This window comes from Heterodontus francisci, chromosome 32 (assembly GCF_036365525.1).
Source record: "Heterodontus francisci isolate sHetFra1 chromosome 32, sHetFra1.hap1, whole genome shotgun sequence".
NCBI lineage: Eukaryota > Metazoa > Chordata > Chondrichthyes > Heterodontiformes > Heterodontidae > Heterodontus > Heterodontus francisci.
This window is the reverse complement of record NC_090402.1, coordinates 25,232,039-25,256,359: the sequence shown is the minus strand read 5'-3', so window position 1 is coordinate 25,256,359 and position 24,321 is coordinate 25,232,039. Positions and strand designations below refer to the sequence as shown.

General features: G+C 43.3%; 1 protein-coding gene across 6 annotated transcripts in view; it reads left to right on the top strand.

The window, feature by feature from the left end:
- Positions 1 to 24,321, top strand: part of adgrd2 (adhesion G protein-coupled receptor D2) — a 198,185-nt gene that overhangs the window by 26,157 nt on the left and 147,707 nt on the right. For 5 of the 6 annotated variants that reach the window (XM_068012502.1, XM_068012503.1, XM_068012505.1 and 2 more), the window contains 6 exons: positions 4,413 to 4,526; positions 11,761 to 11,866; positions 17,805 to 17,860; positions 19,004 to 19,130; positions 20,307 to 20,410; positions 21,199 to 21,301. In XM_068012502.1, coding sequence (XP_067868603.1) covers positions 4,413 to 4,526; positions 11,761 to 11,866; positions 17,805 to 17,860; positions 19,004 to 19,130; positions 20,307 to 20,410; positions 21,199 to 21,301 — 610 coding nt within the window. The remainder of the gene's footprint in view (positions 1 to 4,412; positions 4,527 to 11,760; positions 11,867 to 17,804; positions 17,861 to 19,003; positions 19,131 to 20,306; positions 20,411 to 21,198; positions 21,302 to 24,321) is intronic. The other variant, XM_068012504.1, reaches the window with a different exon arrangement.

Here is a 24,321-nt window from a genome sequence, read left to right as displayed (position 1 = left end):
TCATTCCAGTGGGGCTCTAGGCGCCGGGCCAAAAAGGCGAGAGGAACCTCCCTCCCCCCCCCCAGCGCAATTCAACAGCGCCAGGATCTCTATCCCTTTAAGGATGGGGATCCTGCTTCCAAGAGCTGCCAGCCAATCGGAGGGCCAGCAGCTCTGAAGTATCGGTAGTGCCACCGAGAGCGGTGGCCACTTCCAGTACTACAGGAGGCCTGGGAACAGGCCCAGCACTGGAGCCAGGGACCAGAGGTAAGTGAGGCGGGGTCGCCGGAGCCAGTCCAGTAGGCCCCGGCGATTGTGGTGGGGGGGGGGAATAAGGGTGGGGGGTATTTTTTACCAGAGGGGCGGCCTTAGAATTGTGCCCTTTGTTTTATGTTGCTTCTCCTTGCTTTTCCTACTGCAGTGTATCACTTTACACTTCTCTGCATTAAATTTAATCTGCCACATGTCTGCCCATTCTACCAGCCTATGTCATCTTGAAATCTATCACTATCCTCCTCACAGTTCACAATAGTTCCATGTTTTGTGTCATCTGCAGATTTTGAAATTGTGCCCTGCGCACCCAAGACTAGGCCAGTAATATAGATCAAGAAATGCAGTGGTCCTACTACCGGCCCCTGGAGAACCTCACTATACCTTCCTCCAGTCGGAAAAACAACCGTTCACCACTACTCACAATTTCCTGACACTCAGCCAACTTCTTATCCATGCTACCACTTTCCCTTTTATTCCATACTTTGCTGACAAATCTATTATGCAACACTTTATCAAATGCCTTTTGGAAGTCCATATGCATCACATCAACCGCATTATCCTCATCAACCTTCTCTATTACCTCATCAAAAAGCTCAATCAAGTTAGTTCAATATGATTTGCCTTTAACAAATCCATGCTGAACTTCCTTAATGAATCCGCACTTGTCGAATTGACTGTTATTTTTGTCCCACATTATCATCTCTAAAAGCTTTCCCACCACTGAGGTTAAAATGATTGGCCTGTAGTTGCTGGGTTTATCCTTACACCCTTTTTTGAACAAGGGTGTCACATTTGCAATTCTCCATTCCTCTGGCAAGATTATGGCCAGTGCCTTTGCAATCCTCACCCTTAATTCCCTTAGCATCCTCAGATGCATCTGAATTGGTCCTGGTGACTTATCAACTTTAAGTACAGCCAGCATTTCTAATACCTCCTCCTTATCAATTTTTAACCCATCCAGTGTCTCAACTACCTCCTCTTTGGCAGCACCTTCTTCCTTGGTAAAGCCAGATGCAAAGTATTCATTTAGTACCTCAGCCACGCCCTCTGTCTCCATGCATAGATCCTTTTTTGGTCCCTAATGAGCCCCACCTCGCCTCTTACTACCCTTTTATTATTTAGATGCTAATATAAGACTTTTGGATTCTCTTTTCTGTTAGCTGCCAGTCTCTTCTCATACTCCATCTTTGTCTCTGTGATTTCCTTTTTCACTTCCCTTCTGAACTTTCTATATTCAGCCTGATTCTCACATATATTGTCAACCTGGCATCTGTCATGCACCCCTTTTTTCTGCTCACTCTTACTCTGTATCTCTCTCGTCATTCGGGGAGCTCTCACTTTGGTTGCACTACCTTTCCCCCTCATGGGAATGCACCTTGACTTTATCCGAACCATCTCTTTAAAGACAGCCCAATGTTCTGTTACAGTTTTGCCTGCCAATCTTTGATTCCAATTTACCTGGGCCAAATCCATTCTCACCCCACTGATATTGGCCCTCCTCTAATTTTTACTTTAGATTGCTCCTTGTCCTTTTTCATATCTAGCCTAAACCTTATGATACTATGATCACTGTTCCATAAAAGTTCCCTAACTAACAGTGATCCACTTGACCCACCTCATTTTCTCAGAAACAGATCCAGCAACGCCTCCTTCCTTGTTGGGCCAGAAACATTCTGATCAAGAAAATTTTCTTGAACACACTCCACCCCCCGCACCCCCCCCCCCCACTTTGCCCTTTACACTATTACTATCCCAGTCTATATTCAGATAATTGAAGTCCCCCAATTATCACTACTCTATAGTTTTTGCACCTCTCTGTAATTTCCCTGAAAATTTGCTCTTCTATATCTTTCCGCCTAGTTGGTTTCCTAAAAATACACCCATAAGTGTAATGATTCCTCTATTGTTTCATAACCTAACCAAATAGATTCTGTCCTTGACCCCTCCCGGATATCCTCTCTCTACAGCAGTTATTTTCCTTCTATTCTCCTCAATCATTACAGCCACCCCTCCTCCTTTCTTTCCTTTCCTATCTTTCCTGAACACCTTGTATCCAGGAATATATAGTACCCAGTCTTACCCTTTTTTGAGCCAGGTCTCCATTATCACCACAACATCATATTCCCATGTGGTTATTTGCACCTGCAGCTCACCAATCTTATTTACCACACTTCGTACGTTTATGTACATGCACTGTAAACTTAATTTAGACATTATTGCATTACCTCTTTTTCTGACCCCACCTAATACCATTCTATTTCTTACTCTGGTTCAAACTGCTTTCCCAATCCTTCGTTCACCTTATTTATCCTTCCTAATGCTACGTCCTGGTTCCCATTCCTCTGCAAAGTTTGTTTAAACCCTCCACAATAGCTCTAGGAAACTGCTCCACAAGGACATTGGTCCCAGTCTGTTGAGGTGTAACCCTTCCAGCCTGTCTAGGTCCCATCTCCCCCAGACCTGGAACCAATGTCCCAGGAATCTAAAGCCCTCCTTGCTGCATCGTCTCTCCAGCCACACATTCATCTGCTCTATCCTCCTATTTCTATGCTCACTAGTGGGTGGCACTGGGAATAATCTGGAGATTACTACCTTTAAGGTCCTGCTTGCTAGACTCTTTCCTAGCTACCTAAAATCTGATTCCAGGACCTCATCCCTCTTTCTAGCTGTATTTTTGGTACTGATATGGACCATGACCTCTGTTCACCCCCCCACCTCCAAATGTCCTGCAGCCACCCAGTGACATTCTTGACCCTGGCACTGGCAAGGCAACATACCATCCTGGATTCACGTCTGTGATTGCAGAAACTCCTGTCTGTTCCCCTAACTAGAGAATCCAACCTTTCACTGTTGCTTTCCCAATCTTCCTCCCACCAGATGAGCCATCCATGGTGCTGTGGACTTGGCTCTGGCTGCACTGTCCAGATGAATCATCACTCTCAACAGTTTTCAGAACTGAAAACTGGTTGGAAAGTGAGATGCACTCTGGGGACTCCAGCACTACCTGCCTGGTCCTCTTTGACTGCCTATCGGTCACCCATTCCATCTCTGTCCGCATACCCTAAAGCTGCGGGGTGACCACATCCAGAAATGTGCTATCCATATAGTTCTCAGCCTCGTGGATGTACCACAGTGACACCAGCTGCTGCTCAAGATCTGAAATCTGGAGCTGAAGCTGATCCAGCTGACATCACTTTGTGCGCATGTCGTTGTCCAGGACACAACAAACGTCCTGGAATTTCCACATGGAATAGGATGTGCACTCCACGGAACTGAGGTGCCCTATCATGCCTCTATTTACATTTAAGTTAATGTTCAAGACTTACATAAAAAACTCACCATCCTTTGTGCTGATGTCACTTTTAGTTTTTTCTTACCTTGCTCCCTGATGCTCACACTCACTCCGCTCTGCTACTCCACCCACGAACTCCTTCAAGTCCGACTCTTTGTCTCCAGGCTTTCTGAACAACCAATCACCTACCTGCTGTCCCGTGAAGTGATACCATGATGTTTGTTGATTTGTTCTTGCAGAGCTCTCTCTCTGCCGCTGCTTTCACCTGTTGGAATCTGGCATTGTATCCCTCAGGGTTTATTTAAACAATGGGCTTTGTTGTTAAGCGTATTGTAGAACTGAGCCATACAGAGCAGGAAAATCCCAGTTATAATCAGGCTGAATTTTATGGGCTCCCTGGAGATGGGCTTGGAGGTGGGATTCCCATCTTTAAAGGGACAGGGATCCTGCCGCCAAGCTGTTAATTGCCTGGGCGCTGTAGAATTGCGCTGGGGGTGGGAGGGGGGTGGGGTAGTTGGGGCTCTGAATGGCTGAGGCGGGATTCTCACCACCTTTTTGTTCCGGCGCCAGGAGGTGTCCGCAGGTGTCACAAACTTCAGCCCAGTGCAGTAGTATTCAGCATGAGATTGACATTGACCTCTGACGAATGAGAAAAATCTCTGGATTTCACAACCTGCTGGTTCCAATTCCCCGCGGTCCTCAAGAGCCGCCAAAGACTCGCTTCGCAGCAGAAAATAATATGACATAAGAATAAGGAAAAGTACTTTATAAAACAAACATCAGTTGTACAAAAACTGGTAGATCAAATTATAATTTTCAAATGAAGTAAATTAAAACTTATTTTTCTCATACTTATAATACATACAGGTTTGACAACGACTATATTTGTGAACACCTGGTATGGCACTCTTCACAGTTTGCTAGGAAATGGCACGTTGGGCCCTAATAGCTTGGTGGAAACAGTTTTTGATGAAGGATTTAAGTGAGTGAAATTTTACTTTAAGTATCTGTCTTTAGCCTGCTCATCCACCCAACTGATATGTATTTGTATCACTGAAAACATAAAACAGAATTGATGTTCTGATCATATTTAGACAATCCAGTGTGATATTATTTTCAGAATTTTTCATTAAAAAAAACTGTATTGCGAATATTCCAACATATTTTGAGGCATAGACTGTATACATTAGTATGCTTGGATAGTTAAGCATAATAATGTGAGTTAGACACATTTTAACCCTCAAAAATGGGTGGGTTTTGGTCGGGTGGGATATTAAAATGTGAAAAATCTCAAACCTGAACCCAACCCACCTCAAAACCACCCACCTCTGGTTTAAATGGAGATGGGATGAGGGGTGGGAAAATAACCCAGTCCCAGGAGGCACTTAAACATTATACAGAAGCTGCATACCTCAGATTTAATCTCCATTTTAAATTTAATCCGGCAGTTAAAGGGTGGCAAGGACTGCTGGATCCACCAGGTGTCTTTCCATTTAGCTGTTGGATCAAACTTACCTGATTCTGCTCCACCCCCCTCCCTGCCCCCCAGTCCACCTCGCAATTGAACATCCCTGAGACACAACGTCCCCCTGAACCGTGATGTCCCATCTCTCGCCTAGGTCTTTCTGATCCCTCCTCCCTCTGTGCTCCCCGGCGACGGCCTCCTATCTCCCCCAACTTTTCCGACATCTCTTCCCACAGCCCGGCCTCTTCCTTCCTCTTTGCTTCCTGCTGCAGTCTGGCACCGAAGGCTTACCCACCCAACAGTCATCCAGCCCCTCAATCTGGCCAACTATGGTTTGGAAATGGAGACAGTATTGCTAATCAGGCCCTGCCTTTTAATTCATCGGGACCCAAGGGAAACCTGTCCTTCTGACCACAAAACAGCCCCCCATGTTCCTTCCCCACCTCAGAGCTAATATCGAGCCACTATTTAAAATTAAATTCCATTTAATAAAATATTATAAATTGTCATCCAACTCTGGAGACAGCAAACTCCTGAAGTAAGCTAAAATAAACTCATTAATGTCTGTTCAAATGGTGGACAAAAATGATGTAAGAACACATTTCATGTTTTGCTGCTAATATTGCCAACAGTAATTTTGAGCATCCAGTGTAGATGTAATTGCAACAGGGAGTGTTAGTACAGATAGTCATTTTAAGCCTGAATACTGCTGCTTTCAGTACTATATATATCAGTGGCTGTCTTTGTACGAACAAAAAGTGCATTTTGTGTTTTTAAAAAATTGGTATTTGATTTCCTTTACATGCCGTGAACAAATCAAGCCATTCAATGTGGGAATCATTAAAGATATCTACTATAAGAGATTTTCATCTTGTGTCATCTGACTTTCCTTTCTTGCATGCTCTGGTATCCATCCCCATAGTCTGAAGCTCCTTTTTCTCTTTTTGTGAACAATGATGTAATTTACTCATAGGTAGAGTGATGGGTCAAGTATAACTTGACAGGATTGAGATGCTAAAATTAGGCTCAGGATTTCTCTACAGTAGCTTTGTACTCCTAAAGGAAGCAGCATCTCTCGTGACTTTTTCCATTGCATTTCCTGACACCTATTTGTATTGATAGAATAGCTTCATTATGAATGAGGCACACCTAAGCTAAGCAGTAACTAGCAATTATCCTCAGTAGGGGGAGGTAATTGGGGTCTCTGAGGGATCAAGTTAGCTTCAAGATAGCATGCCAGCAGAGGGAAGATTTGCTCAGTGGATCTCTGTGGCAGATTCTATAATCTGATACATGAGCCAGGTAAATCTGCTGCACTTACTATCTGGATATGCAGACTAGCACCTGCGATCTTGAATTCTCGTTCACCCATCACCCTGTGCTCACTAACCTAGATTAGTTCAACGGTCCTGCACTGCCTCAATTTTAAAATTCTCATCCATGTTTTCAAATCCCTTCATGGTCCCGTGCTGCCCTACAACCAAAGTGCCCTGTAAATTTTTTGAAGTGTGTGGGCCTTTTAAATTTCTTCTTGCTCGGCCATGCACATGCGGTAATTTAAAGGGGCCAACTTGTGCACGGCCTATGGGGGAACGTTGCCTACAACCCTCCAAGACATCTGTGCACCTCCAATTCTGGCCACTTGCGCATCTCCTATTTTTTATCATTCTACCATTGGCAGACGTACTTTCACCTGCTGAGATCCTAAACTCTGGAATGCCCTGCCTACACCTCTCCACCTCCCTGCTTTTCTCTCTTCCTTTAAGACGCTTCTTAAAAATTATCAAGCTTTTGGTCATCTATCCTAATATTGCTTTATGTGGCTCAATGCCAAACTTTGTAATGTGAAGCACCTTGGGATGTTTTATACATTAAAGGTGCTATATAAATGCAAGTTGTTGTTGTTCACAATTCAATTCAGACAATGCTACAAGCCAATGCCGTGTACAGTAGAGTGGTCTAGCTGATAAAGTAACTGACAGCTTACCGGTGCCTTTTGCAGCCAAAATGTATATTTTAAAAAAGGTTATTTGTTCTTAGGATGTGGGTGATACTTAAAAGGCTGTGCTTAATACCCAACGCTAGTTGCCCTGAGAAGGTGCTGCCAGGCCTGCTCCCTAAATGGCTGTATTCATTATGATGATCGTGCTTCTACAATGGTTTAGGTAGAGAATTTCAAGATATTGACATGATAACAGCCCCGCTGTTAGTTGTCTGGTTGTCCACCACCATTCTCAGCAAAAACAACTTGTATTTATATAGCTTTAATTTTTATACCTTTAATGTAGTAACCTCCCATGGCACTTCACAGGTGCATTATCAAACAAAGTTTGACACCAAGCCACATAAGATATTAGGGCAGACGAGCAAAAGCTTGGTCAAAGAGGTAGGTTTCAATGAGTATCTTAAAGGAGGAAAAAGAGGAAGAGAGGTGGAGAGGTTTAGTGAGGGAATTCCAGAGCTTTGCCCCTTGGCAGCTGAAGGCATGGCCACCAATAGTGGAGCAATCAAAATCAGGGGTGCTCAAGAGGCCAGAACTTGAGGAGCACCGATATCTCAGAAGATTATAGGGCTGGAGGAGATTACAGAAACAGGAGAGGTGTGGCCATGGAGGGATTTGAAAACAAGGATGCGAATTTTAGAATTAAGAAGGGAGCCAGTGTGTGTCTGTGAGCACAGGGGTGATGGGTGAAATGTGAGTTGGTGTGATTGAGGACATGGGCAACAGAATTTTGGATGTCCTCAAGTTTATGGCGGGCAGATCGTAGGAGGCTGGTCAGGAATACGTTGGAATAGTCAAGTCTAGAGGTAACAAAGATGTGGATGAAGGTTTCAGCAGTAGATAAGCTGAGGCAGGGGTGGAGTCAAGCGATGTTACAGAGGTGGAAATAGGCAGTCTTAGTGATGGTGCAGATATATGGTCAGTAGTTCATTTGGGGGTCAGGTGTGATCCAAGGTTGTGATCAGTCTGGTTCAGTCTCAGCCAATTGTCAAGGAGCGGGATGGAGTCAGTGGCTAGGGAACAGAGTTTGTTGCAGGGACTGAAGACAATAGAATCGGTGTTCCCAATATTTAGTTGGAGGAAATTTCTATTCATCCAGTATTGCATGTTGGACAAGCAGTCTGACCATTTAGAGACAGTGAAAGACCCAAGAGAAGTGGTGGTCAGATAAAGCTGGCTGCCGTCAGTGTGCGTAGGCAAACTAATGCTCTGTTTCTGGATGATGTTGCTGAGGGATCAGCATGACGATGAGAAATAGGAGGGGTCCAAGGATAGAACCTTTGGGAAAAACAGAGGTAACGGTACGGGAGTGGGAAGAGAAGCCATTGTAGGTCATTCTCTGGTTACAATTAGATAGATAAGAATGGAACCAGGCAAGTGCGGTCCCATCCAGCTGGATGACTGTTGAGTGGCATTGGAGGAGGATGGTGTGGCCAACCACAGCAAAATTGGTCAAGAAGGACAAGAAGGGATCGTTTACCTTTATTTGTCACATAGGGTGTCACTTGTGACTTTTATAAGAGCTGCTTCAGTACTGTGGCAGGGGTGGAAATCTGATTGGAGGGATTAAAACATGGAGTTCTGGGCTGGTTGTGGCAGTGCTACAGAGCTTTGCTTTGATCTGTTGGCTGTGGCACCATTTAGGTCTGTTTGTGGCCTGGTATTTTTTGGTGTTTAACATGGCAGTAGCTCTGTGTAATAGTTTTATTAGGTTCATAACTCATTCTAAGTTATGCCAGACTTCGGTAAGTGTAAGTGCGGTAAGCACAGGTAGAGACTGCACACTACAGGCTGGATGTAATGCCCCCCACCCGTCCCCCCGGAGACGGGACTAGGAGGCGAGGGGTCCCATAGAATTGTTGCGGGGCGAAGGGCCCATCACCTTTGCACTGCTATTAAGTCGGGGCGGGATAGGCTGACAACAGCATTTGATTTGATAAGGTTGCCACATCAAAGGTTATTGCAGAAAATAAAAGCTCATGGTGTAGGGGGTAACATATTGGCATGGAAAGAAGATTGGCTAGCTAACAGAAAACAGTGTAGGCATAAATGGGTAATTTTCTGGTTGGCAAGATGTAACGAGTTGTGTGCCACTGGGTCAGGGGTGGGGGCTCAACTTTTTACAATTTATACAAATGATTTGGATTAAAGGACCAAAGGTATGGTTGTTAAATTAGCTGATGATACACAGATAGGTAGGAAAATAAGTTGTGAAGCAGACATGAGGAGGCTACAAAGGGATTTCGATTGGTTAAGTGAGTGGGAAAAGATCTGGCAAATGGAGTATAATGTGGGAAAATGTGAAATTGTCCATTTTGGCAGGAAGAATAAAAAAGAAGCATATTGGGCTGAATTTTACCAGTCCCCTGACGTCAGGGGTCGGGGTGGGGGGCCTAGAAAATACTTCCGGGAGAAGCCCACCAAGGACCTCGATGCCAGGAAGGCCCAGCCCCATTTTACTGGCGGCAGCAAGGCCTCGGGGCGGCCACCCTGCCACTCAGCAGTGGAGCCTTAATTTAAATATTTAAATAAATTATAATGAATGCGTAAACACTTACCTTGTCCTGACGGCCGTCCCACAGCGATATTCTGGCCGGCGGTCGTAACTCCTGTGCCTTCGGATCTCCATTCGGAGATCCGAGGTGTAACACTGGTGGGGAGGGGGGATGGGTGAAGTTTTTAGGGTGGGGGGAGTGGGGAAAACTGTTCCTATTGGTTGCGGGGATGGTGGGAAGGGGTGAGAGTCAAAGTTTATGAAGTTCGGGGGAGGGAAGTTTGGGATCGCAAAAAATGTTTTTTTGGGGGGAGAGGGCAATTGATACATTGAGTGCTCATTGAGGGGTGGAGAGGGGATTCAAAGTGATATTAAAATTTTATTTCAATTTTCCGGACACCGGTACCTTTAAAGATGTAACTCTAACTGAAGGGTCTGAAGCCCTTTAAAAATTGCCAGGGACAGTGTACCCACCCCCTCTATATCATCAGGGGCGGGTGTTCTACTCTCTCCATGTAAATGAGCCACTGCGCGAAATATCACGGCGGCTGAGTGGCGCACAAGTCGATCAACGGCAAGCTTTCAAAATTCAGACCATTATCTAAATGGTGAGAGATTGCAAAGCTCTGAGATGCGGAAAGATCTGGGTGTCCTTGTGCATGAATCTCAAAAGGTTAGTATGCAGATACAGCAAATAATTAGGAAAGCTTATAAAATGTTTTTGTTTATTGCGAGGGGAATTGAATACAAAAGTAGGGAGATTATACTAGAGTTATACAGGGTATTGGTGAGATCACATCTGAAGTACAGGATTGGTCTCCTTATTTAAGGAAGGATGGAAATGTGTTGGAAACAGTTCAGAGAAGGTTTACTAGACTAATACCTGGGATGGGCGGGCTGTCTTATGAGGAAAGGTTGGTCAGGCTAGGCTTGTATCTGCTGGAGTTTAGAAGAGTAAGAGGTGACTTAGTTGAAACATATAAGATCCTGAGGGGTCTTGACAGGGTGGATGTAGAAAGGATGTTTCCTCTTGTGGGAGAATCTGGAACGAGGGCTATCTATTTAAAAACAATGGGTTTCCCATTTAAGACAGAGATGATGAGAAATTTTTTCTCTCAGAGGGTCGTGAGCCTTTGGAACTCTCTTCCCCAAAAGGCGGTGGAAGCATGTCATTGAATATTTTTAAGGTAGAGGTAGATAGATTCTTGATAAGCAAGGGGGTGAAAGGTTATCGGGGGTAGGTGGGAATGTGGAGTCGAGGTTACAGTCAGATCAGCCATGATCTTGTTGAATGACAGAGCAGGCTCAAGGTGCTGAGTGGCCTACTCCTGCTCCTAATTCGTACATTCGCCCAGAGGCCAATTTAGGCCCTTAAGAGGCCTATTATGAGCCATGTCAGGGCCTTTTCTGTACCCCGCCCCCCCCCTTCCGCCCCCAGTGGCAGGGTTGGTGGGGGGGGGGCCTCCGCCATGTGGGGAGGTAACCCAGTAAAATGAGGCAACCTCCCTGTAGGCTTGGGGGTTCCTCCTCCGTGGGCAATCTATGGCCATCAAAGGGCTCCTGGCGGAAAAAACCCCACCTCCCTGAACTCCCCTCTCCCTGCACTCAGCATCACCGTCCCTCTCCCCATTGCCGGGGATTCTGCCGGACTGGCCCCGGCAGCCCCACTCACTTACCTTGGATCTGGGTCTTCAGTGATGGGCTGTGGCCACCGCTTCTGATGACGCTGTCGATACTACTGAGCTGCTGGCCCTCTGATTGGCTGGCAGCTCTTGGAAGCGGGATCCGCCATTTTTAAAGAGATGGGGATCCCGGCGCCCGGCTGTTAATTGCCCAGGAGGATTAAATAGAGCCGGGGGTTGAGGTGTGGTGCTCCGAATGGCCAAGGAGAGATTCCCACCACTTTTTTGGTCCGGCGCTGGGAGCTCCGCTGGCTGCACTAAATCCAGCCCTGCACATCAGGCAAAAGTAAACATTACTTATATGAATTTCTTAGTAATATGGTTTTCAGACTCAAGCATGCTGATGGTTTTGTTAGCCAGGGTGTAAAACACATGCAAAATTTAAGGCAAGTTATTTTTCTTTTGCTATTTCATATATTTGTAATTAACTCTGTAAATAATAATAAAATGATAACGTTTTAACGTTTTACAGTGGATACAGTATTGAAAAATATATATTTTTTGATGAAGATTTGAGATACTTTAACCTTCAAAACTGCTTTGAGTCCTTTTTATGTTTTCTACGCTATCCAGACATGTAGGTACGCAGGTTGCATCAGCAATTATTTCATCAACTGTGTTTCAAGGGGATCAGCCAGTCAGCACACCTACGCATTACAGGTTGCAACACAGAGTCAAGGTAGGAGCTTGTATTTTCCTGTCGATCATTTGAAGCCAACTAAGCATATAAAGCAATATGTATTTTTAACTGGTAACTTGCACCTTTGTTGTCAGCTTAGCTCAGCTGGTGCACTGTTGCCTCTGAGTTAGGAAGTTGTGGGTTGAAGCCACACACCAGAATCTGAGTTCATAATCTAGGAACTCCAGTATGGTTTTGTTACAGTGTAGATGTGCCAGTTTAAGATGTTAAACTGAGGCTCTCCCTGACTGTTTCAATCTGCCTATTCCAATGGTTCACATGAATATTAAAAAATCCGTTAACACTATTTGAAGAAAATCATGGAGTTAACATAAGAGCAAAAGAACATAAGAAACAGGAGCAGGAAAAGACCATATGGCCCCTTGAGCCTTCTCCACCGTTCAGTCCAATCATGGCTGATCTTTTGTCTCAATTCCACTTTCCCACCCACTCCCCACAGCCCTCAATTCCCTGAATGATCAAAAATCTATCAATCTCAGTCTTGAATATAATGAACGATGGAGCATCCACAACCCTCTGGCATAGAGAATTCCAAAGATTCACAACCCTGAGTGAAGAAAGTTCCCTAATCTCAGTTCTAAATGATTGACCCTTAATCCTGAGGCTGTGCCCCCATGTTGTAGATTTTCCAGCCAGGAAAACAACCTCTTATTGTCTACCCTGTCGAACCCTTTAAGAATCTTGTATTTTTTATGAGATAACTTCTCATTCTTCTAAACTCCAAAGAGTATAGGCCCAATTTACTCAGCTTCTCATCATAGGACAACCCTGTCATCCCGGGAACCATCTAGTGACTCTTTGCAGTGTTTCCTCCAATACAAGTATATCCTCCCTTAGATTTGAAGACCAAAACTGCACACAGTATTCCAGGTCTGGTCTCACCAAAGCCCTGTACAATTGTAGCAAGTTCTTCCAGTGTCCTGGTGAACATTCTTCTCAGACAACATTGATGTGTGCAAAATGGTTGCCATATTTACCTACATAACAACAATTATTACAATTCAGGATAATCCATTGCATCTGAAGGCTTTTGAGAGTTTTTGAAAGATGTGGTAATGAGCTATACATCTAAAATTACAATTTTGTTCAAATCTGAAATGAAACATTGAATCTTTCTGACCTTCCATGTTTAATCAACACAAGAGGATATTGTAGTCAATTACAGGAGTGATCTGAGTGAGATCCATATCATCCTGTATGACCTGGAATAAAACATCCAGCTGAGAGACATGGGCATAAACACTATTGGAGATTATTGCTGTCAGTGCTCTGATCTAAGTAGCATGTCAGCTGACTCCCATGCTGATCATGGAATGATTTGGTTCAAAGCTGACTGCTATTAAAAGTTTTAATATCGCACATAGTTGTGTTGTCTCAGTCTCTACAAACCTGAGTTCCAATCTCAGCTTTGGTAGGTTATTGGCACTGCTGTGTGTGTACCTATATTTTGGTGAGATGGAATCTTGACTTGTATGTAGGTATCAAGTTGTATCCAGTGACATTAAAGTAACTATAGGAAGACGTCAGTTATACTGGCGGGAAAAAAATTCATCAAAGCTTCATGGAGGCACAAAGATCTTGGGGGTGAAATTGGACATGGACAGTATTGCATTGGTCATATGTTATATGCTCCGCCCAGTATTCAGTTCCATTAATTTCAATAATGCTCGTCGAATGCGTATTCATCTCTTTTGCATCCCTGTCCATGTCCAATTTCCCCATAGTGTGTTCCATCAAATATTACTTTCTTCTGTTTCATCCAGTCAGCTTATTTTTGAGGAAGAACACATCTATATAAATAGTAAGGGAACCCTGGGGAGGAAGAGAGCATTCATAGCAGTAATGCCTGGAGAGGGGGACCAAAAGTTGTCTATTTCTTGGCTTTGACGGAATTATGCCTCTTTTTGACTAGATTATGAAATTTCAATTGTGGGAGCCATGGGTGGATCTTCCGCCTACACCCCACATAAAAGGGGCATGTCAATGGAGAGTACCAAGACTTCCCCAGGAAATTCCTCCCTGAACATCCTGGAAAAATCTCAATTGAACCTAAGCCAATGTAGATGCTCTAAAAACCCCAAAACTTGACCTAATACAATAATCGATCATGGAGATTTTGTCCACATTTAAATTTTTAAAACAATTTCCTTGTCCCATCTGGACCTCCCATCTGTATTGGAAGGGCAGGTTGGCTCAGGATGGGGTAATTACTGCTGATCATCTTTAGGGGTCTCAAAGGCCTTCTGGCCAGGCAAATGACCTGGCCTTAATGGGCAAGGGGAAGTTCAATTCTGCTGCACTTATACCAATGGAGTGGGACCCCAGCAATTTCTAGGCCATTATTTGGAATGGTGAGCTGTGTATTTTAAACTGTTGAGATATGTTGTCTGTCTCACAGGTAGACCATTTTCAGTAACCAACTGATGATTCAGCCTTGTCTTCTCCTTATGATACATGATTTTCTAAGTTCAGGTATAAATTTTTACTGACAAATCCAGTTGAAAGGCCAAGACCCCTAGTGCAGGATGTTACTGAGCTTGAAATTAGAAGATGAGAAAATGAGGTAGGGTAGATTTTCTTGTTCCTGCTTTTGTGCACTGGAACATCAGGATGCAGCAAATATAGGAAAATTGGGACAGGAGGAATGTATGCCAGTAATGGAGTCCATCTGATGTTCTGTCATTTAATTTAAATGGTCCAAAAATTGTATAGAGTCCCTTGGGGAAATGCAGTCCTTCTCGTCGAATCTTCTAGCATTCGCTGTGCCCAGGCAATCCAATACACCCAGGTGCCAGACCAGAAAAATCTACCATGATAAAGCACAAAATAGCAGTTAGGTGAAATAAAATTTAAGTTTTTAAAATCTGTAGGTTGTAAGTGGAAGTGAAGATATAGAGCTGAGAATCTAGAGAGCAGCTCTTCAAGTTTTGAGAAATTTTATTGAGTCTTTATTTCAATTCAGTGAGGTTGCAGGGATAAGCAGAAGAAGGGAGAGTGTGGAAGCTGGAGCATTTGAAATGTTTAGAAAAATATTTGCTACTCTAAGTGCAATTATAGTTTTAGGCAGTATTTAACTTACATTACATAAGTACAAGAAGTATAATTTATAGCTAGAGTAACAGTAAAAAATTGTAAGTCATTGGGCTGAATTTTACAGACCAAACCCCCCCCCCCCAACGTCAGGGGTCTTGGCAGGGGGTGGGGGGGGGGGCAGAAAATGCCTCCAGGAGAGGGCCGCCACGCACCCCGACGCCGTGAGGGCCTGGCCCGATATTGCCAGTGGTAGGGACCATCCCCGGACGCTCAGCTGCGGGACCACCATTAACATATTTAAATAAATGAATTAATTACCTTTACATTCCAGCCGTCTGTCCCGGTGTGATATTTGTGCCACTGGCTGGCACTCCCGCGCCTTCGAATCCCCATCCGGGGAACTGAGGCATAACACTGGTGGGGAGGGGGGGAGCAGGTATGTTTCTCAGTGGTGGGGGGGCTGGGGGGAACTGGGTCAAACTAGTATCATTTGTGTACGGGATGGTGGGAAGGGTTATAGTGTAATGTTTCTGTACTTGGGGGGTGATGGGAGGGCGTCAGTGGACACGGTAAGTGTTCTGGGGGCGGGAGGAGAGGGCAAGTAATTAGTTCTGGTTATTGGGGGGAAAGGGAGAGGGGCAAATTAAATGCATTAAAAAAATTTTTATTACCTGTTTCTTTAAAAATTGAAATTGATCGGTTGGGCTCGAAGTCCTTTAAAAATGGCATCAGCACCTGTGCACAGGCAGCTGACGCTATTGCCTGGGACGGACAGCCCACTCCCTCCACATCATTTGGGGAGGGGAGGACGCTCTTGACCGGCTATTTAAATGAGCGCCGCGCTGAATATCACGGCAGCTCGGTGACGTGTGGCCCGCACAGGCTAGTCGCCATTGTTTTTGTCCACCACCAATTTCGGTGGCGGAAGTATAAATTTCAGCTCATTGTGACCTCCAGTAATTCAGAATTACAAATGTTGCTTGGTAGTACAAAAGCTGAGTTTTGCTGGAAAACGAGACATGCTGTTGAAGCTTTTCGTCTTGTACTCATCAGGACAGATGCAAGAATGCCAAATTTCAAAGAGAACAGCAATTTATACTGCATGAAAAAAGGGTGCTGATTGCTTGGCATGTCGACTCTGATTGGTAGATGTGTTGCCATGGGGAATGCACCAGGGAACTATTGTCCCCCACTCTTTTGTTTAATTCACTCGCAACACATAAGTGCCAGGCAATGACCATCTCCAACAAGAGAGAATCTAACCATCTCCCCTTGACATTCAATGGCATTACCATCACTGAATCCCCCACTATCAACATCCTGGGGGTTACCATTGACCAGAAACTGAACTGGAGTAGCCATATAAATACCGTGGCTACAAGAGCAGGTCAGAGGCGAGGAATCCTGCGGCAAGTAACTCACCTCCTGACTCCCCAAAGCCTGTTCACCATCTACAAGGCACAAGTCAGGAGTGTGATGGAATACTCTCCACTTGCCTGGATGGGGGCAGCTCGAACAACTCTCAAGAAGCTCGATACCATCCAGGACAAAGCAGCCCACTTGATTGGCACCCTGTCCACAAACATTCACTCCCTCCACCACTGACACACAGTGGCAGCGGTGTGTACCATCTACAAGATGCACTGCAGCAACGCACCAAGGCTCCTTAGACAGCACCTTCCAAACCCGCGACCTCTGCCACCTCACAGGACAAGGGCAACAAATGCATGGGAACACCACCACCTGCAAGTTTCCCTCCAAGCCACACGCCATCCTGACTTGGAATTATATCACCGTTCCTTCACTGTTACTGGGTGAAAATCCTGGAACTCCCTTCCTAACAGTATTGTTGGTGTACCTACCCCACATGGACTGTAGCGGTTCAAGAAGGCAGCTCACCACCACCTTCTCAAGGGCAATTAGGGATGGGCAATAAATGCTGGCCTAGCCAGCAATGCCCACATCCCATGAATGAATAAAAAAAAAATCAAAAAAGGTGCAATATCTGGACATGTTCCTTTTACCCGCAGAGGACAAATCCCTGTGTCTGAATCTATGTGGTTCTAGCAAGTATAAGTGAGTCACATTGCGAGCCTGACTGATAATCTTAAATTGGTTGTTAGTGTGATTCTTAGCACACTCGGGATAGTTCAGCAAGTGCTGTCCAATCGCGGAATCACATCTAATGTTATATATTATGTTCTGAATTTTGCAAGTGCGGGCTGGTTGAGTATGGACCACTTTTGGACCTGAAAAGTGCCCATTCTACCTCAAATTACCCTGGAAGGGTAAGGAATCTCAAAAAATGTGAGCAACACAGTGCTACTATGCAGTAGCAACACAAGTGGTATTTTCCACTAACTGGATGCTGCCAGCAAGCCAAAAAGACGTTCTGCGTACCACGCAAATGAGTAATGTGGTATATGAATTTCAGTGCAGATGCGTTGCCAGGTACATAGGCCTTATGTCACAATGACCAGCAGATCGTATCAAACAGAACATCCCTTTAGCTGTTCGCAATAGGCAGTGTACTGACCGTACTTGCTAGAAGCTACATATATTCATACACAAGGAACTGTCCTCTGCAGGCAAAAGGAACATGTCCAGTTGTTGCGCCTTTTTTGAATTAAACAAAAGCGTGGAGAACATTAGTTGCCTGGTGCATTCGCTAGGGCAGTGCCTTGACCAATCGGAGTCGACTTGCCAACAAACCAGCACCCTTTTCTCATGCAGTACAAATTGTTGCTCCCTTTGATATTTGGCATTCTTACATATATCCTAATGAATGCAAGATGAAAAGCTTCGACGGCATATCTCTTTTTTTTCAGCAATATTAAATGTTGAATTATCTAATACTCACTGAAGTTTGTTTATTCCCCTGTAGACTGTTCCTTCCCTTGTTGTTGATTCAGTCTGTGTCTTCTGGAATTTTAGTCTGAGGTGAGTGTACCACATTCTTCAGCACAAGAATCATCAATGTTTCAATAAAAACATAACAATTTATGGTAGAGAATGCATTACATCAACCAGTTGACATTTTAGACGAGGCAGAAAACGGGGATGATGAATGAACTTAAGGGCAGAATGACTTGCGCCTGAGATGTGTCTGCTTTACAGGTGCCACTATATTGGTAAAAGTGGCTTTGCACGCGTCTTAGGTGACTACCTAAAACCGGTATTAGGTCCTTACATGTGTTAATGAGAGGCCTAATTCCAGTTTTGGGTCCCCTTACAATTGGGATTTAGGAGAGTAGGTGAACGACCTGCTCTGTTTAGGAAGCAGGAACAGCAGATGTACTCCCTCAACTCCACAGTCCTTGCGAGCCACACTTTCCACCTGTTGCTGCCGCCAATCCCTTGCAAGGATTTGCTTGAGAGTTGTTGCCAGCGAGGCCTGCAGCCCAATATTCATCACTGTAAAATGCACAAGCTGCCTGTGGAGGCACGACAGGCACCGGCAGTTTGCACTAAAAATGTTAATCAGGCCCAAGGACCATTTTGGGCCAGCCTGGCACCTTCTAGTTGGGGATTACATGTGAAAACAGGCCATTACCAATTTCCACCCCTAATACCGGAAATATACAGTAGCCTGTCAGCGTCTGAAAAGACACTTTAATATCTTGTGTGGAGATTCTTCAGTGGAGATTTACCAAGAATTCTGACAAATAGTTTTCACCTGAAACATTGGCTCATCTATTCTCTTTAAAGAAACTCTTGCAAGCTGTCATTTATATTTATACATCAGTAATCTATATCGGATTTACACCTCATTGACAACTTAATCTATATCAATGAATAACCAATAATTAGTCATAATTTCAATATAGGGAAGACTGTAGTTGAACATTGTCAAATCAGAATGTAAAAATGAGTTAACAAGGGGCCAACACCCAGATTACCGTTGCCAAATCTTTTCAAAATGAAGAATTAAAACAGCATTAGGTTAATTCCTTTAACCTCACACCTCATCAATAATGCTGTCAGCAGTTTTTCTTTAAAGAAGTTTTTATAGCAAATTGTTAAAATGTTTAAAAAGATACACTTGAACGTATATCATCATTGTATTGAATTGTACACTACCAGGCCAGAAAAAGGTGGAAGCTGGTCCGCAGATGGTTGCAGAGTAGTCGAGTCTGAGCTTCAATCAACAGCCTGTTTCTGCAACCACACTACAAATTTTGCTTTGCTTTTTCAACTTTATGAAGTGAAGGTAAAATCACAAATTAATAAAATCTTTTCTGTTTTTGTAGAAAGTGTTTTTTTGTGTAAATATTTATACATGTGAAGGCAATAAAATCTTGGTGTAACTACTATATTTAAGAATTATAATTATTTTAGTCATTTATGCTCACTAATGTAACCCATTCTGGACCAAGTTTCGCTGTGTAATAGATGAACCCAGTTTGTAACATCTTAGCTATATTGCAAATGCCAGGAAAACCTGACTCTATAGTAGCCAGGTTTCCGAATGAAACAGGTCAGAGCTGGGCCAAATTATCTAGAATACTTGGTTGTAGGATACAGCCTAATGACCTTAATTCGAGCATTAATAGTGACAAGCTCTTAGGGATACAGTAGCACAATGCATTGGAGTCCCAGACATGCTACGCTATGGAGTGGAAGGACTTGGAGTTCATGCCTCCAGCCTCACATTTGTTCTTTTCTGACATCACTTTTGACTTCATAGGACAGAACAGAGGTTTGTTATTTCCCCCACAGTTTCTCTTGTGGTCCTCATCCTCAAATCCTTCCATGGCTTCCTAGACTCTGCAAACCTCTTCAATCTTATACCCTCTTTTGTTTCCACTGGTATGCTGACTTTGGCCTTGGTGCATCTCACGTCACTGATGGCAATTCACACATCTCCTTGCTTGCCTTCAAGAGGAACAGGACCTGTTCTTGGCTAGAGCAGAGATCGCCTCGTTTAAAAGGCAAGCTATTAATGTGATCTCCTGGACTGGTTTTGATCGCCTGAAAGGCTCAGAGGAATTTTCCAGATTTTTTCCCTTATTAGCCCTGGGCTTTTCCCTTTATTTTTGTCTGTTCCTGGAAATTGCTTAGTCGTGGGGGTGGCAGTGGTGGTGGGAGGGTGGGTCCACTAGCAAGTGGCTGGTCTTTGTGCTCAAGGGAACTTGAGAGTGTGATGCAGGCTTGGTCTTCTCCTGCCTGTCATTTCCGTATGTATCTAACCTGCCACCACCTCAGTATGGATGGATTCCACAAGTTGCAACGTCGAAGAGATCTCCTGAGGTCACGTGACCTTTTGCGTCTATCTGAAAGGTCCAACCCCTATTTGTTGGAGTTACTATGGTACTCATCTTTAGGTTATAATCATTATTATCAGTGAATCTGACTGATCAAAAATACACCTTATTTATATTTCTAGAGAAGCTCTCATGAAGAAACTGTTCTTATGAAATTAACACTGATTGGCTGCACTATATCTCTCTGCGCATTGGTGATCACGCTGATTCTATTCTCAGTGGTGGGGTTAGTATTCTCTTTTCTTATATTCTGATAATTCTTTTGTGTTGTACACCTTCAAGTATTTGTGTTTCAGCACTTTACATGCAATTTTATTTAATTTTGCATTTTTGACACATTTGACACTTGTTAATGTAGCATTCAAGCTGTATAGGACCAGGCTTATCTCCTTGTGCACATTAGGAATCAATGGTTGGTGAACACATTAAAAGAAGACCCCTACTGTAAAAGCTCAAGCAATTAGGAGAGCATAGTCCAGGAAGTACTTCAGAGATGCTCCCTGAATGGAGTTTCTACCACGCTGTGGGCAAAATAATGCTGGCAGAGCAAGAACAGCTCAAACAAATTTCCTGGCTAAAGTTTTTTTTTTGTTTTTTTGCTGATTTTTTTTGTGTGCGTGACAATGAGGAGTAGCATTGTTGGGAAATGGAAAACTTCTTCCCAATGAAGTTGCCAGTAAATATTGAATTGTAGCAGTTCTGTGCTATAGGGATGTCATCTGCTGGGAAATAGGTGAGACTCCCACAGAGCAATTGTTTGTTGGACTCTTGGTCAAGCATTGAGGTGAAATCTATCTCATTAGTTTGGTTACCAGAATGAAAGGACAGTATCAGCCAGTCCTTAAAGAGAATGTAGTCTGACATCTATTTACAGTTAATTGAAAAGCCCAGGAATGATATAACCAATCACAAGTCAAGATGAATTTCATATCCTTCACTGCATGTATAACTGTCATTTCAATTACTTACAAAGCTGCTTTTACATTCAGTTACAAGTCAATATTTGTCATGCAGAGTCCCCAAATCTGATCGAACCACAGTGCACAAAAATCTCATCTGTGCTCTAGTTGCAGCAGAGGCTCTGCTTGTGGCAAGTGACTCAGCAAGAACAAACCAGGTAAAATAGAATGGTTAAAAGTCACAAGTTAATTACACAAATAATTGATTATAATTTTACTTGTCCAGAAAGAACAAAACTACAGCAAAGGGTGAAAAGAGAAAATTGGAAAAACAAGTTAAGCTCTACAGGGAAAATGAAGAGCCATTATTTTTGCAACTTTTAAATGTATAACATATGCTTTAAGGAGGAGTGAGATCAAGGGAGCCAGCAATATGTCTGAGGTCTGCATTTTTTGTAATGTAGTATTCAAAAACAGGGAACAAAGCAACAGGAGATGCATCCAAAAGATAGTTAATGAAAGTAGTCATTAAAAACACCTGGAGGTTTGTATAACACCAGGCGAAGATGGAATTCATACAGGCACAATATAAGAAATTAGGTTAGAACTAAAGATGCAGTCCTGGAAATTTCAGAAATCTTATTGTACCTAGCAGTATATGAGAACCAGTAGATAGTGATTGTGAATCCAGTCTTTTAAAAAATGCCATAGCATGATCCTTAGAAGATCGGACTGGTACAATGGCAACTAGAGTGAAAAAAACAATACTGCTGATTTGCTGCTAAATTTGTTGATGACACAAAGATAGGTAGGAAAGTAAGTTGTGAAGAGGACACAAGGAGGCTAAAAAGGGATATAGATAGGTTAAGTGAGTGGGTAAAGATCCGACAAATGGAGTATAATGTGAGAAAATGTGAAATTGTCCGTTTTGGCATGAAGAATAAAAAAGAAGCATATTATCTAAATGGTGAAAGATTGCAGAGCTCTGAGATGCAGAGGGATCTGGGTGTCCTAGTGCATGAATCGCAAGAGGTTATTATGCTGGTTCAGCAGGTAATTAGGAAAGCTAATAGAATGTTATCGTTTATTGCCAGGGGAATTGAATACAAAAGTAGGGAGGTAATGCTTCAGTTATTCAGGGCAAGGGTGAGACCACATTTGGAGTACTGTGCACAGTATTGGTCTCCTTATTTAAGCAAGGATGTAAATGCATTGGAAGCAGTTCAGCGAAGGTTTACGAGACTAATACCTGGAATGGGCAGGTTGTCTTATGAGGAAAGGTTGGACAGGCCAGGCTTGTATCCACTGGAATTTAGAAGAGTAAGAGACGACTTGATAGAAACATACACGATCCTGAGGGGTCTTTACAGGGTGGATGTGGAAAGGATGTTTCCCCTTGTGACAGAATCTAGAACTAGGGGTCACTGTTTAAAAATAAGGGATCGCCCATTTAAGACAGAGATGAGAGAAATTTTTTATCTCAGAGGGTCATGAGTCTTTGGAACTCTCTTCCTCAAAAGGCAGTGGAAGCAGAGTCATTGAATATTTTTAAGGCATAGGTAGAAAGATTCTTAATAAGCAAGGGGGTGAAAGGTTATAGGGGGTAGGAGGGAATGTAGAGTTGAGATTACAATCAGATCAGCCATGATCTTATTGAATGGCAGAGCAGGCTCGAGTGGCCTACTCCTGCTCCTAATTCGTATGTTCGTATATGTCTATTGTAAAGAAAACAATTTGCATGGATTTGCAAGAAGCAAGACATTAAATCCAAAGAAGTGAGTCTGTGAATTCAGTCTGAGCAGATTTTTTAAGAGTTCATTGAAGATGTAACTGAGTCAGTAAACTAGAGTAAATTGCATTTCTGGAGTTCCAAAAATCAATTTAAAGGCCACTGGACTGTCACTGTGCATGTTAAAGCTCACAGCAATAACAATTGCAAATTTAATATAATAGAAAAAGAAGCCGTGGAGTTTAATGTGTCCTCATCAGTGAAAAACTGTTCATATTTTTAAAGTAATGAAAAGAATTGATAGGGTGGGAGTGGTGAAGTTCTTTCTGCAGAGCCAATGGTATAATTTGCTGAGGCACCTGTGAACAAAACAGAGCTTATGAGATTGTCTCATACTTTAAAGTTACATAATTTTTTTAAAAAGCCAGTACTTAGCAAAGGGAATACAGGAACAATTTCCTTATAATATGTAACTTATATTTATATGATACCTTTAAAGTAGTAGATAGCCTAGGGAGGACATAGGAAATAAAAAATAGGTGAGAGGAATGGATGCTGATTTATGGTGGGAGAGTTGGGAAAACTTGGTTGAAAAAATGTTTTCAATGGCGGAGAACTGGAAATGCAGCTGGGTTTAGGGAGGGAACTCCAGATAGTAAGGTCCAGGTGGCTGAGGGTGTGCCAGCAATGATGGGAGATGCATCAATGCCAAACAGAGCAGACCAAAGGAAGCAAGAGAGGATATAAGGCTGAAGAAGTTTGCAGAGTCAGTGGAAACCATGGAAGGATTTGAGGATGAGGATCAAGATTTAAAATTTCATCTGTTTGAAGATTTTACAGTGAAAAGAGAAGTTAAACATGAAATGCTAGTTGGAGAGGTCAGATGGATTATAAATGAGTTTTTTGTGTCAAGGTTGAAAGGCAGAGGGAGACACCCTAAGCAAGTGGAGCCATTAACCATGTTGGCAACCACTGATAGGCTGAAGAGCATTTTCCGATTTGTTAATTGTAATAAACTTGAATGTTCTGTTTAACAGCCCTGAAATTCCTCTGGAAGATTTTTGTATGGGGTGCTGAAGAGTGAAGATTTTAGGTTGGGCAGAACACCTGCCTGCCCCATGAATACAATCCTGAGTCCATCCCAAACACTGGGTCTGGGGTACTTGCATATTGTGGACGAACACCTGCACAAGGAATGGCTCCTCTGTAGCTCTGCAATCTCCTCCAGCCCTGCAATCCTTCAAAATCTCTGCACTCCTCCAATCCTGTTCTCTTGTGCATCCCCTATTTTGTTCGCTCCACCATTGGCGGCCATGCTTTCTAAACACTAGAATTCCCTCCTTAAACCTCTCCTTCTGTCTACCTCTCTGTCTTCTGTCCTCTTTTAAGATCTCCTTAAAAACTATCTCTTTGACCAAGCATTTGGTCACCTATTCTAATATGTGGCTCATGTCAAATTTTGTTTGACAATGCTCCCATGAAGTACCTTGGGACATTTTACTAGATTAT